The sequence below is a fragment of the Oryzias melastigma genome, linkage group LG24 (assembly GCF_002922805.2).
Source record: "Oryzias melastigma strain HK-1 linkage group LG24, ASM292280v2, whole genome shotgun sequence".
In the NCBI taxonomy this organism is placed as follows: domain Eukaryota; kingdom Metazoa; phylum Chordata; class Actinopteri; order Beloniformes; family Adrianichthyidae; genus Oryzias; species Oryzias melastigma.
Window position 1 is genome coordinate 17,786,402 of NC_050535.1, and position 14,342 is coordinate 17,800,743.

General features: G+C 38.5%; 2 protein-coding genes across 12 annotated transcripts in view; one reads left to right on the forward strand and one right to left on the reverse strand.

Annotated features, from left to right (window-relative positions):
• The first annotated feature begins 61 nt into the window (after nt 1–61).
• On the forward strand, nt 62–10,998 carry LOC118598183 (interphotoreceptor matrix proteoglycan 1). Its single transcript, XM_036210641.1, has 3 exons — nt 62–428; nt 1,990–2,197; nt 8,973–10,998. The coding sequence occupies exons 1-3, from the start codon at nt 299–301 to the stop codon at nt 8,977–8,979; spliced, it is 345 nt and encodes a 114-aa protein (XP_036066534.1). The 5' UTR covers nt 62–298; the 3' UTR covers nt 8,980–10,998.
• The window catches only part of myo6a (myosin VIa), a 136,139-nt gene continuing 132,789 nt past the window's right edge, over nt 10,993–14,342 (reverse strand). For 10 of the 11 annotated variants that reach the window (XM_024290722.2, XM_024290720.2, XM_024290718.2 and 7 more), the window contains one exon: nt 10,993–12,743. In XM_024290722.2, coding sequence (XP_024146490.1) covers nt 12,544–12,743 — 200 coding nt within the window. In that variant the 3' untranslated portion in view covers nt 10,993–12,543. The remainder of the gene's footprint in view (nt 12,744–14,342) is intronic. The other variant, XM_024290723.2, reaches the window with a different exon arrangement.

Below are 14,342 nucleotides of genomic sequence, written 5' to 3' on the forward strand. Positions count from 1 at the left end.
ACTGTTTAATGCTGTTTTTCCAGTTTTAAATCGTGGAATGTCAGTAAAAATATTCATTTCTTTCACAGTTCTTAAAAGAATGAGTCATGCAGACTCATGAATAAAACACATTTTTTATACGGTTAATGATGTTGAATTAACTGTCACTTTTCTTTACTCCCTCGAGAAATCTAAGGACCTCAACCGAACTCTCTGCTTCCCTCCGCAGCTGCTGCCGTACCTGCAGGCAAACCTGACGGGCTTCAAGAAATTGGAGATTCTCAACTTCAGGAAGGGCAGCGTTGTTGTCAACAGCAAGATGAAATTCACCAAGTCTGTGCCGTACAACATCACAGAGGCTGTCCACTGTGTGCTCCAGGAGTTCTGCTTGTCTGCTGCCGAGAAGCTGCACATCCAGATAGACACCCGGTCCTTGGACATAGAACCAGGTACGCTTTCTCAATGAGAACCATTTCTTCAAGTTTAATTGGACATGTTACGGACAAGAGAGCTGAAGCCTCGATTTGTGGATTTTTATTATTTAAAATAGAGACATGAATTTAATATATTTTTCGGCTCATTCTAGCAATGCAGAATTATTGACTTATTTGAGGGTTTGAAGCTAAACAATGAAATAAATAACAAAAATGCTTTTAGATTACAGTGGAGGATTTGCATGTGTCCCATAATTATTTATCATATTTTCCAGAGTATAAGTCGCAAGCGCAAAAATATCTAATCAAGAAGAAGAAAACCGTATTTAAGTCGGAATTTTAGGAGAAAAGTCTGACATTTCAGAAAGAATCCGCCGAGCCCAGCGATGCTAAAAACAAAATACATAAATTAAATAATACTAATCTTTTGATCTGTGTAAGAAAAATATCAAAGTTTAAGAAGGAAACAATCAGATTCTCTTCCATGTTTGTTTTGGACGACACTTCTTCTTCTGCTGCTGTCGGTAGCAAATGCTTATACTCAGATGCAGTGGCCTCTAGTGGCTGTTAGAGGAAACAACCGCTAAAGGACAGCCGGTGTTTACTGGGAAAATAGCAAATTTTGATGTCTTAAAAAAAAATACAAATAAGTTGCTCCTGAGTATAAGTCTCACCCCTGGGTAAACTATGAAAAAAACTGCGACTTATACTCTGAAAAATACGCTAAGTTTACTACATATATTTACATCCCTAAAGACGTACTTTCATAAAAATTGTGTTTTCGGTAGTTTTACCATGCTCTTGTAATTTTTGTTGTGATAATGGAAGACAAATGTGAAGAAATTTAAGTTAAAAAGAGTATTCCTTTATTCTAATCGCTATGAATCAGGAAAAGACGAAAAAAATCTGTTTGATAAACAGTGTAGAAAATACGCTAGGTGGGCTAACACTTGCTACTCTTCTCTGCAATGGTCCCGCCCACATCTCAGAGGCAAATTCTAGTGAACTTCTACCGCTCTGCAGAAACTACATCCTAGAAAATGACAGTTTTTTTTTTTTATTTGGGCTAAAAACGGCAGACCACTGGGAACACTTTTAAGCCAGATTAAAAGATGATTTGAAGTTTTTAACCTTCATGAAAAAGTGTTTAGAGTTCTGGGTCTTTCTCAAAGATTTTGCTTTTCTCATGTCAATGTGAATGCATTTTCTCACCTAAAATTGGATAAAGCTCCCCCTCCTGTGCCTAAAATACCTTGAAGACAGATGAAACCCCAGTGACCCAGCTGAAATAACTCACAAGATAAGAGATATAAAAAGACCAGGCCTCAGGTAGAGATGGTACCTCTCCCCGACCCAATGCAAACAACCAGCATCTGAGCCTTCAGGCCCCGACAAGATGAGCTCTGCTGCTACAGCAGAAACTAAAGGCTGAGAGGCTGGATGTACCCTCATATCTTCATGTTCAGTTTGTACAGAAGCAGCTTTAGAAGCAAGCGATTCCTATTTATTCTGTGTCCAGCTTCCCCTCCTCAAAAACGCTGACACCGATGGACTTTTTGTTTCTGTCTCCGAACAGCTGATGAAGCCGATCCCTGCAAGTTCCTGGCCTGTGACGAGTTCTCCCGCTGCTCAGTGAACCGGCGGACGAAGGAGGCAGAGTGTCACTGCCAGCCGGGGTTCCTGTCGGTGGACGGCCTTCCCTGCCAGAGCGTGTGCGTCCTCCAGCCGGACTACTGCAGAGACGGAGAGTGTCAAATAGTGTCAGGACGAGGAGCCGTGTGCAGGTGAGTCACTGCAGATCAGAGCAAAGCTTTGATTACCACAGTTTGTCCAAATAACTAACTACATACTCCATTTTAACTCGGTGAAACACTATGAAATCTATGAGAAATTGCAGTTTAGACTGTAAGGTTTAAAAAAAAAAGTTTTTAAAGGTGCCAAACCATGATTTTGTCAAGTCTTTTAGAGTAAACTATGTCCATAAATGATCATATGTTACTTTTGGAACACTAAAAAAAACAAATTATTTATGAAATACGAGTAATTTTTGTGTTTATACCTGGGAGTAAAACGACTCGATCTCTGAGGCTCCGCCTTTCCACCCACTTCATGACGTCATCCTTGAGCCGGCGTGTCACCCACGAAAAAATTAGGGGAAATTTTTTTAAATATTGATTTAGGCCCACATACAGTACAGCTCAAGTGTTTATCCCCAAAGTTGGGCACAGACCGAATGCTGATGGCTCATTTTGGGGTGAAATTGGGTCCAAAAATGCAGACAACACCAGATGAACATTTCAGGATTTCCGCTGTTGCTCAGTAATCCACGTTTGAACCAGTTCTCCCAATATGTCGCTCGCTTTTTCCTTCAGGAAATAGGCTGATCACTTTCTCGCGAATCCAGCCGATCACCGCTAGCTCGAGCTGCTAGCTTTGTGTAGAAAGTGCTTGTGTTAGCCGCCTGGCCTGGAGGCGGAGCAAACTCTTCCTGAAAGGGGCGGGTCTCACGTTGTGACACTGAGCCTCTTATAGGTGGCGGACATGCACTAATAAGGAGTAGGAAAAGAAAAACAAGAAGAAGAAGAAGCCCCTCCCTGCTTGCCCAGTGTGAACATCACAGCTACATACGTGTTCAAGCTCTCGCGTGTGTTCTTGAACACGGTGTGTTCGTAGCTTTACTCTTAATTTTAAACCTGATCTTTTAAAGTCCCCATTCAATGAAAATCCTGTTTTTTTGAGTTTTTAACACGTATGTGTGACATTTTTCTTATTAAAGAAAACAAATGTAAATGTCAGGGGCGGAGCTGCTCAGCTCCACTCCAAAAGCCACGCCCCCTCAGAGGAGATTTTGGAAACAGAGGCTTCAGATCAACATGGTTTTAAGACATTTAGTTTGTGGGATTTTGGTTAAAAATGTAATAATCATAATTAAAATACTACTGGGAACAGATTTTTATTTAATAAAAAAATTTCATTGGGGGATTTTAACCAAAAATCCCACTGAGATGGAGTTAAATGTGGTGAATTCTGATGATGCGTTTGCAAAGCTGCAAACAAACATCCGTTCGTTCCTCTGTTTGAGTTTCAGCTTTTCAAAACGTTCGTTTGTGTACAAGAAGTATTAATTCCACCCTGCAGGTTTTCAGTGTTATTTTAGGAAATTATTTGCACTTTCTCTTGTATTATCTAACAAAATGTTCACATTTATTGATTTTTCTATTTTCTAGTCTCACTGCACACTAGTTTATGTTTACTTTCATGATTTAATCAGGAACACATATGTTTCGAGCAGAAGTGAATAAACAAACGTGGATTCAGCCGGAGTTAAACATTGTACTTAAATATCCAAACGCCGCGTTCCACGACAGAAACATGGCCTGTGAGGGTTGAATTCCTCTTGGATTTGCCACATTTCATTAACCCTGAACCCTGTTTGGTCTAATCCAGCATCCAGACTGGCTAAATGCTGGCCAGTAAAAGAGTAAAAGAGCAGGTGAATGCTGCGGAGCTGCACGTTTCTGCTAATCTCATTTAGCTGCATGACAGCACGGCTGGAAGACGCCCAGAAATCCTTCCAGGACACTCGTTCCTCAAGAATCCTTGAAGGATTTTATTATCTTATCACCTCGCTCTTCTGGACACTTTGAACATTCATGTTCAGGGGTTCCTTCTTTTTCAAACCTTGTTTTTAGATATTCCAGATTTTTTTTTGTTTAAATGATCTTTTCTCTAAATCCACACCGTGGAGGATTTTTTTGTTTCAATAAAGAAATAAGGAAGTGAGTCAAAAGATTTTTGCTTACAATAAAAAATAACTTTTTAAAGAAATTACACTGTTTATTTTGGTTTAATTTTAAGGAAAAGTAGAATTGTCATTATTTTGGAATCACGTTTAGATTTATGTTCTTAGAATAAGTGCTAGTTTGACCTTTTAAAAGGATTTATTAAGATAGGTTAACTTCTACTAAGAACATTCTTTCATTTTTGTTCAGATTTTGTTTAAATTGACTCGTTTCTACTTATTAAATTAATTTTTTGTTATTAAAATGAAACTCAAAAACATTTGCTTAAAACAAACAAATGAATATTTAATTCTGGGCTGTTTAGCATTTAATGTTAATGAAGTCTAACAGTTTTTGAATGTTTGTGTGGAACTCTTACTTTGTAGATTTTGATATTTTTCTATACTAAGTCTATGGAGCCAAACCATAAATAAAAATTAAAAAATTAAAAACTTGAAAAATTCAAACTGAAATATTGGTGTTAAGATAAATAAAAATTAAAGTGAAAGTTTCCAAAATTCTAAAATAAACTTAATTATTTTTAGCTTCAAATTTGCTGTTTTGGGTTTTAGAAACTTTTTTTTCAGTTTCAAATCTTTCAATTTTTTTACTTTAAACTCTTTTCTGTGTTTTAAATGAGAAATGTTCAGGTTTTTAACTTGTGTCCCCATTCTAGCATGTGGGGGTGGGGATAAGGACAAATCAGAATCGATGATGGTGACCTCCGTTTTGGTGCATTCACTGACTCTGGGAACTTTGAACATCACACTCAGAAAATGTCAGTAAAGTCCAGATTATGGCGACAAGCGAAAAGGGTCATAAATAATGACAAACTTGCCCGAATGAGATGCAACAAAACGGCGCTTTGAACGTGCTGGAACGGTGTTTTGGCGGTTTGTACGTTTTTGATGGCCAACACGCCGTTCTTTACGCCGCTTTTCATTAGTTATGAGCCCTTTCGCTTGCCGTCATAGGACAAACATTTTCTGACGGTAATTTTCAAAGTTCCCTGAATCAGGACTGTGGTTATCAACCTCATCAATTTTGATTGGTCCTTTATGTTAGCTCCACCCCCACACGCCAGAACAGGTCATAAGCTTTTGACCAGAAAAAAAAAAAAAGATTTGAAAGAGAAAAAGTGTTTTGAGAGTGACATTTTCAGTTTTGAAACTTAAAAACAGCTAATATTAAGCTGAAAATAATTAAGTTTATTTTAGAATTGCACACCTTTATTTTAGCTTAAAACTAACATTCCAGTTGGAATTTGTCCAAGTTGTTTTATTTGGGTTTTGAATCTTTATGGTCCCAATTTCTCTCCATGAAACTCCCACTGGGATCATTTTGTCAAATGGGACACAATTGTCCGTCTGTGACAGTTTGACAGATTTAAAAGGAGAAATACTCAGAAATGCAAAAACAGAAAGATTTCTTATTAATTTGTTCTCTTTCATAACAAAAATACATGTTAAAAACTCCTTGGAGGGGTAGTTTAAATAAAGTTAATAATTCTACTTCTTTTAGGTGATTCTTTTTTTTTATTTTTATGCTACCTTGTTTTGCCGTGTAGGATCAGAGGATGTCTCTGCTCTGGTTTCATCCGCCTTTATCCCTGCAGACACAATCGAGGCTTAACATATCCCGATCTGGCCTTTTAAGAAATGATCCTGGACGGGACGGCACCTGAGAGCACCACAAACGATACCCGGAGCGGAGGCCGATTTATGGAGACCATGTTCTGATTAGATTTCCCATGCGCACTCATGTGTTACTTCAAGAAAAGAGCGCTCTCCCAGTTTAAATTAGAGTGATGAAGGTGAGATTCATTTCCAACACAAACACCTGTGAACGCCATTATCCGCCGTGATTATTTTATTTAAGCGAACTGCGGCGCTCTAATCCGGGCTGTCAGTCTGAGCCCAAATGAGTTTAATGCTTCCTGTGTTGAAACAGACACACACAGCTGATCGGTGAGTAATTAAACCTCCCAAAGGATGGAGGAGGACTGAACAACAGCAGCTTCAGCGGATCACTGAGAGGTGATTAGTCTGCCTCCAGGTGATCCTCGTTTGGGGTCTGAGTCACCGCCAGGCTGCAGGCGACGGAGCCGGAGCTCCTGTCACCTGGAAAACAAACAGAGGAACATGAAATGCCTGCCTGGATTGTATTCGCCACCTGGGTTTGCAGTGAAATCCTTTGTTGTGTCGGCGCCGCAGGCTGCAGGGTCACCGGCGTGCAGACGGAGAGGGTTCTGACTGAAAGGGAGGCGACGTTCGGGGCTGAATCTGTTCAATCGGTGGAAACAAACAAGCTTTTCTAGACCTGTAACCAAACTGTTTCTAAATCATAAATTAAAACACATTGAATTAATCCTTTAATCCTAACTTCTCAAATCGCTTTTGTCCTATCAGTTCAATAAAGGATCATGTTTAAGATGAGGAATCTGTTTTATGTGCGTCCACACAGTTCTCTACATTCATCAGATGGCTGTTATGGATGTGCACGACTCCATAAAAACATTTGAAATCATGTTTTATGGATTTAGTCTCAGCGGATTCAAACTTTCTTCTTTTTTTCCAGTGTTTAGGTTTTTATGCTTGTGTGTTTTTAAAGGCAGGACAGAAGACAGAAGAAGAGCAGCTCCATGAAGATTTGAGAGAACTCAGTCTCTGCAAGCCTAAATAATAAATAAGACGCATGTAAAAAAAAAAACTTTGAATTTTATATCATAGAATTTTTAAGGATCAGAATCTGACAGATGAATGTCATTTTTATTAGCATAATCTTGATTTATTTTTTTCATTTTAATCATTCAGAACTTGACTGAGTGACCCCCCCCCCGACTGTTCCCATAGACGTCCATATTGAGAAATAATCCACTTTACTCAATCATTCTATTTGTCTTAATCTAACATTAACATGTTCTTGACCGTCCTCATTTTTCTGAATATAAATGGTTGCCATGGAAATGACGACTCACACCAACTCGGATCAATAGCCACTCTCTGAGGATTTTTGGTTCCAACATGCAGTACCGGCCCTGGGGAAAGGCTATATAGGCGGCCGCCTAGGGCAATGATTTTTTTACAGTTTAACACACCACTCATCTGTGTAAAAGTGTTAAAAAAGGTAATAATAAAAACCATGAATAAAATAAAGTTTGACATCAAACCTTTAAATGTTAAACACTGGTGATATCATGCTGACTGAGACTTACCAAGTTGGTTAGCGTGGCCTCCTCCCTTTGCTTAGGTAAGAGGTTCATGTCCCGGTTGGGGAGAAGTATTATTAATAAACACAGTAATTTTAAGTGGTTATTATTTAATTCTTGAGAATTAAAATTAAATAAATACTTATTTTAACATATTCCAGCCGACATGGTGGCTGCCATGACAACAAAATGGCGACCGATTTGGCTTCATTTAGTCGGAACCGGAAGTGAACCATTTTCTATGGATGATGTCACACTCACTCATTCCAGTTCTCTTATACAGTCAATGGTTTTAACTTGAACACTATATTACACCATTTGAACATTTCTGTAGTCTGAAGCTTTTGGTTATGGGATGTTGGGAGTTTTAAGGGTGTTTTCAGACTGGACACATTTGATGTGCTTAAAGTAGAGGTCTGGAGTGACTTGTGGCCCTTTGGCCAAAAAATAAACAAATCAAATCAAATCGTGTTTTTGTCCAGTAGGGGTTACTAAATTAGCATTTCTTTCATTTAGATTACACATCCCTGCAGACTTGAAGAGGTCTTGTTTGCTCTGCGATTCCTCCAGAATACACAGATTTCAAATGCTAAGCAAAATTCGGTAAAAAGTGGGATTCTTTATTAGTTTAAAGCAAATATAATCTCCGGATAATTATATAAGGCCCTCCAGATCATTTTGCTTAATTGATGTTATCTTGCGCTTATTTCTAACTTGTATAATTTTGACAAAGTATATTTTTAGGGAGAAAAACATTTTGAAAGTTATTTAAGGTTTAAGTTGATTTATTCTGGAATAATAGCTAGTTTAGCTAATATTTCAGCTACATGCTAGCTGTTTTGGCTAACTTAGGCTTTTTTCAGTTTTTTTTAAGTCCATTTTGGAGTTTTCTTCTAATATTTCAGCTACATGTTACCTGTTTTAGCTAATTTAGGCTTTTTTTTAGTTTGTTTTGGAATTTAGCTAATATTTCAGCTATATGGTAGCTGTTTAGGCTAATTGGACTTTTTTTTCAGGTTTTTAGGCTGTTTTGGAGTTTAGCTAATATTTAGCTGTTTTGGCAAATTAAGGCTCTTCAGTTTTTTTTAGACTTTCTTTAAGTTTAGCTTGTTTTTTAGCAACATGCTAGCTGATTTGGCTAACCTAAGTTGTTTTTTAGTTTTATTCTTGCCACTAAAGAAGTATAATTCATATGATTGAAACATACATTGTAACAAATGCACGGCAGTATCAAAATAAGACTTTGCGGCTCCTGCTAAGTTTTGATCAGTAGAAAACGAGCCTAAACGGCTCTTTTACTGTTAAAGTTTGCTGACCCCTGGATTAAAGTGAACCAAGAGTTTGTTTTCCTCGATAATCCGGAGTAAATTTTCAGTCTGAAGACATCCAAGTAGACCCTGGTCCAGTAGTGGGACCCGCTCTCTGACCCATCATTTGGTTTAGTTCCACTTATTTAGAATTAGAATGCTCCTTTAAATACCCAAGTAAGACTTTTCATCTTAAATATACGGTTAAAGAAAATTCTCTAAAAAAATCAGAAAACTTTTCTCTCCATTTGTGTCTCTGCAGACTCTGAAGCAGAACATGGAAGAAGAAACTTCTTCAAAGGCCTCGCTCACCAAAAAACAAAGAAGAAATCTGGGATCGGTGGTTCCAACGTGGATTACGGAAAAAACAACAACAAAAAAGACATTTTTGGACTTCATACCAGAGGACGGTCTTTCCATCTGGAGAAACCTCAATGAAGCCGCTTCAAAAGACTGGGACGCATCGATCAGGTTTCTATTGATCCACTCCGGACCGTTTTGTACAGTTGTGTAGATCATAGGTTATGTATTCTATCAGAAAAAGTTGAATAGTCCTTTTAAATGTGGAAGAGAAACAACTTTTTTTTTGTCAATGGCCTCCGAAAATATAAGACAATCTGTGAAGTTTACGTTTTGTTTTTGAAAATAATTTTAAACAAACTGGAAACACACGTTCCTCCAGTAATGCTTTTGTTTATGGGTATTTTGAAAATCATAAATTTCCCATCGTCCTTTGGAATTCAAACATAGAACATCTGTAAGTTTAGAAGGACACAATCGTTCAAAAAAGAAAAAAGCTTTCTTGGAGTGACTGTTCATCACCCCATACCACTATCCTACCTCCTACGTCTTTAGCTTCCCTGCAGTGAAGTTAATCCAGCATCTTTACAGACTGCACATCACTGCCTCCTCCTCATGGCGGTTGGACCAACGCCGTCCTCCTTCCACGTGCGACCGCTCTGACACTTTACATTCTCACTCTGCTATTCTATACCTGCTTTCTTTTAAGGCTGACCATGAACTGTTCCTCTCGTCCGACGTTTCTTCTTTTTACTCCCTCATTCTCACTGTTTTGTGGGACGCTTTTTCAACAAACTGATCCAAATTTTTAACCACGTTTGCTCTAAAGGAAATGTCCTATGATTTATTTTTCATGAAAAAGGTGACATCATATCCAGCATTTAGACAAACGAAAGAGCATCGTGTCCGAATTGCCTTTAAAATCCAGGGTACTATATAGTCCTGCACTATATAGTTTTTAGTAGTTAGGGGTTAGGGAGGGAATCCTGACATATATTTAGTCCCCGATTGATCAAAGTTTGATTAAAAGTTTGTCTAAATGTGTGTAGCTACGTGTGAACGCAGAACCCTAAAACACAAGGCTCCCGGGAAGGAGTCAGAAGGGAAACACTTGTGAAGTCACATCATCATCCATGACTGTTGTTACGGTAGATTGTTCAAAGTTGCGATAAAAATGTTAAGTTGCAGAGTGAGGAACAAATCTTGGCTTTAATTTTAGTGTTAATAGTTGCGATCGCAACATCGCATAATCCTGGAGGGACTGACTTACGTGAAACTTTTAAATCTGAAGGAGCTGCTGGAATTTCCCAGGAAGGAAACGCAGCTGAAGAACACGCAGCCAGACCGCTGCACACACAGCAACCCTGCATGAAGAAATGTCATCTGCTCTACATTTTTCTAAAAACCTGTTTTTTAATTCAGTGAACATGTTGAGGAGTTTGAATCGTTTTTCCAAAGGTATTCTGAGAATGTATCGTGCACGAGGTGCAGATGATGAAATTCACATAAATTATTCTCAGTTCTCTGTATTCAAGCATATTTGATTGACTTGAGGCGTCAAAGTTCCGTCCGACACACCAGACTTTGGAGAGAATCTCCGCTCCCTTTCAACACAAAGGCTAAATCTTCAACCAAACTGTTGTAATTTTTGCATTTACAGAATAAAACTTAACTAGAAGCACATTTTTAGATCCGCTTTCACTTTGCACTCCTGAACTTTTGCTCGGGTCAAGAGCCGTTTAGCAAAATCAGCCACTTTGTATGTTAATAGATTCTGTTGTTCACTTTATGTAAATAACATGTCACCGTTCTCCTCTGTGTCAACTAATGTACTCGTGTTTATTACTGCTGCTCTGGGAGAACCATGTTTTTCCTAAAGTGTTAATGTGTTTCATAATTATTAGTTGTACTGAATAATAAAAAACAAAAACCTACAGTTTCCTTTAGTGTTTAGAGAGCTAGAAGAAACGCAGAGAGGCGGCTGAAACATGAAACTCATTTATTTATGATCAGCGTTAGAAAAGTGACAATGAACAAAGGCAGTGCTTTCCGAGGAACGGTGGCGACGTTTTCTTGCAGGGATGTTTTAGAGGTTGTCACTCCGGAAGGTAAACACCAACAAAAACATAAATAAGCCCCTCACAGTCGGCACCAACATGCAAAAGATTCATCTACGTCATCCAGTCAGAGGTGTGCAGACGACGCAGGACGGTTTGGTCTGGTCATTCCTGAATCTTTGGAACAGAAAGGAATGGATTTCAGGTGAAGATGAGGGATGAATCCCAGTGGGAATGGACAAAAAGGGAGTCTCAGTGGATTGACGGAGAGGTTTCCTGCTGCAGTTCTTTTATCGAATGAAAAAAGCTCGTTTGTTTCCAGAAAACCTTCAGCTTTCTCACTGAAGATCTGCACCAGGTTTAAAACCTTGAAATGCTGTCAAGTTATTATTTAACGGGAAAAATAACAAATATATTTAGATTTAACTTAGCAGTTGGGATCAGAAAAACAATAAATCACTGCTTACAGATGAGAAATGTGCAGCCAGAGAAAAAAATAAAAAGGAAGAAATCCGTTCAGCAGAACGACGGCGACGGTCCGTTTCATGACGGAACGCTCAAAGATGTGAAAAATGCTGATGCGGCTTTGACTCAAACTGATAGTTTTTTTCTGCTGCGGATCTTCACAGCATGAAAACAAGCGGCTGCTCACAGAAACAACAAGGGAAGCCGGTTTGCACAGTTTATTGCTTCTCGTTGGGATGCCTGAAGAAAAAGAGCAAAAGGTGTAGATTCTGGTGGGGATTTAGCCGCCACATACTGTACGCGTCCAATGGAATTTGTCTTCATTTGTTTATGCAAAATATGCGCATTTTCCTGGAAAATTCTGAGTTTTTGCTAGCAGTTGCATAATTATTTCACATTTTCTTTTCTTGTGTCAGTTTGGAGCATTCTCATTAAACTCATTTAATTCACACAGAATGAGGAATCACAAGGTGAGCAGATCAAAAGGTCCCGAGTTACATTCGGCTGGAAAGACAACAACAAAAATAATAATAAATCAAGACATAATCAGAAATGGAATCATCTTCCAGTCGTGCATCACTGACTCCTCCTTGTGCAAGTTTCCTGCCCCGTAAAGACCACATGAAGAAATGTAAACAGGCTTTAAGTCTCAGCAGGGACCAGCTAGCTGTTACGGAAGAGAGAGGAATCATCATTACGGATGTTTGTGGTCGGGGAGGCAGCTTTACACTACTCTTCTAATCAAACCCTGTTAAGTTGTATTAAGGCCTCTTAGCTTGACTTGCAGAGATGAACTGGAGGTGATCATGCAGAGTGATTCGCCTGCATAAGGTTCAAAGCTTTCCCACCCTGAAACCATCGAGGATCTGCAAACCAGCAAGAACGAAGAACAAAGATTAAGGAAAAAGGAAAGTTAAAGGAGACGGTGGTGAGAGTGGAGCGGCCTGCAGTCGGAGCGCTCGCGCTGTCCGTGTGGGGTCCCTTTTGTTTGCAGCGCCAGACGCCGGCGTGTCATTTCAGCAGGCTCTGCAGCATGGCCGTGGCGTAGGTGGGCCGCGCTTGCCGGCTCTCGATGGCGCTGCGGAGGTACTGGATGCCGCCGCAGCGCTCCCAGATCTCCTCGAACTGCCGGGGGAGAATCTCGGCGCCCCTCTTCCTGGACAGGCCCGTCTCCTCCAGGCTCAGCTCGCACATCTCCATGTCGTCTTTGCCTGAAACAGACGGTTTCATTTGCTCTTTTAGAGGCAAACAACCAATACAGCTGAACCTGTTTACTCCTCACTTTGAGGGTTTATTCTACATCTGTTAATCATTCATTTGCTACATTTAATCTTACAATTTCCAGCTATTTGTTCTGAATATTCTTAAATATGTAAGAAAAACAGCAAAAGCATAATTCCAGATTAAAAAAAAACTAGTGGCAGATCTGTTTATTACTTTTTAAAGTCCCCATATGACACATTTTCATAAAAAAAAATGTTCCCACTAGTATTTTAATAATGATTATAAAGTTTTTACCAAAATCTCACAACCTTAATGTCCTAAAAAGACATTTTTCATGTTAATCTGAAGTCTGTTTCCAAAATCTCCTCTGAGGGGGCATGGCTTTTATTAGCTCCGCCCCACATCTGATTATGATAGCCGATTGACATCAACCCATTGGTTCAAATGGCATTAAAATGAGAAAAACCACATTTTTGATATATTTGATTAAAAAAATTAATTAATCGCAAATCTGGGGAAAAATTAATCGCGATTAATTGCCATTGATTATTATTTTTTTTTTTTAAGTTACAGTTTTTGCCAGACACTTATTATCTGCAAATAATCACAATATGAAACCATTGAATATTCAGTGCGTTTATTTTACCCTTTAAGGGCCTAAAACTCAGTTTTTGTTCTCTTTTGAAATTACTTCAGTATTTTCAATTTGAAAATCTACCTGCTGCTTATTTGATATCATTTTAATCAGCAAACAGCACCGATGTGACTCTACCTTTATGTGTCATTTTTCCATGCTCTATTCACACTAGACATAAAATCACGTAAAAAAGAAAATTCCATCTGGAAAAATTGAATTTCCTTAGCTGTGGAAACCCCCAAAATGTTTAACAAACTGTTTTTACAACATAGAAGGAAAGTTTTGATTTTATAAAAACAACAAGAATAAAATTTGCCAACAAACTAATCAACATGTTTTTGAATGAAAATACACACAAATACAGACTAAAGTCACAGATTCAGGGACTTTCGCAGAAAACTGCTGATTTTCTGCGATTTTTAGACAACACCGGTGCTTGTTTTAGTAGAGAATTCATGTTGGTCCCCATCCCAACGTAGAATAATAGTCGTTTCCTCATTGTTGGATTTTTAAAGCAGACAGCTCCGTTTCGCCCCCTCCCCCTATAGTGGGTGAACTGATGAATTACAGTCGTCAGTTTGACGTTCGTTCTCCGCCTTATTTATTAAAATTAAGATCGCTTCTGTCCTAAAACTACAAATAAATCCCATATTGTTTCTTTAATTTAATAAAATCTCAATCACAGAATGTAAATAAAAGTTAGAGTTTAGTTTAGAGCTTTATTACGATCACAGCTGCACAGCAGGACGACTGAAGGAGTTAATAAATATTAACTAATGAATTATGATTTATTAATCAATTATGTCAATTAAGTATATATATTCAATCCAAATGAAGGTATGTTTTTGTCCAGGTTATGTTTTTTGATTTACTAAGTTTATTACTAAAACCGTGATGGATCTCATCTGACAAATTTTAGAACCTTTGTGGCCCACGAGTCACAAAGTCC

What these genes read in the sequence shown, in the direction of transcription:
- LOC118598183 (XM_036210641.1), top strand. Translation starts at nt 299, where the DNA reads ATGAAATTCACCAAGTCTGTGCCGTACAACATCACAGAGGCTGTCCAC. An exon ending in GTCCTTGGACATAGAACCAG is followed by an intron (nt 429 to 1,989) that starts GTACGCTTTCTC and finishes GTCTCCGAACAG; the next exon opens with CTGATGAAGCCGATCCCTGC.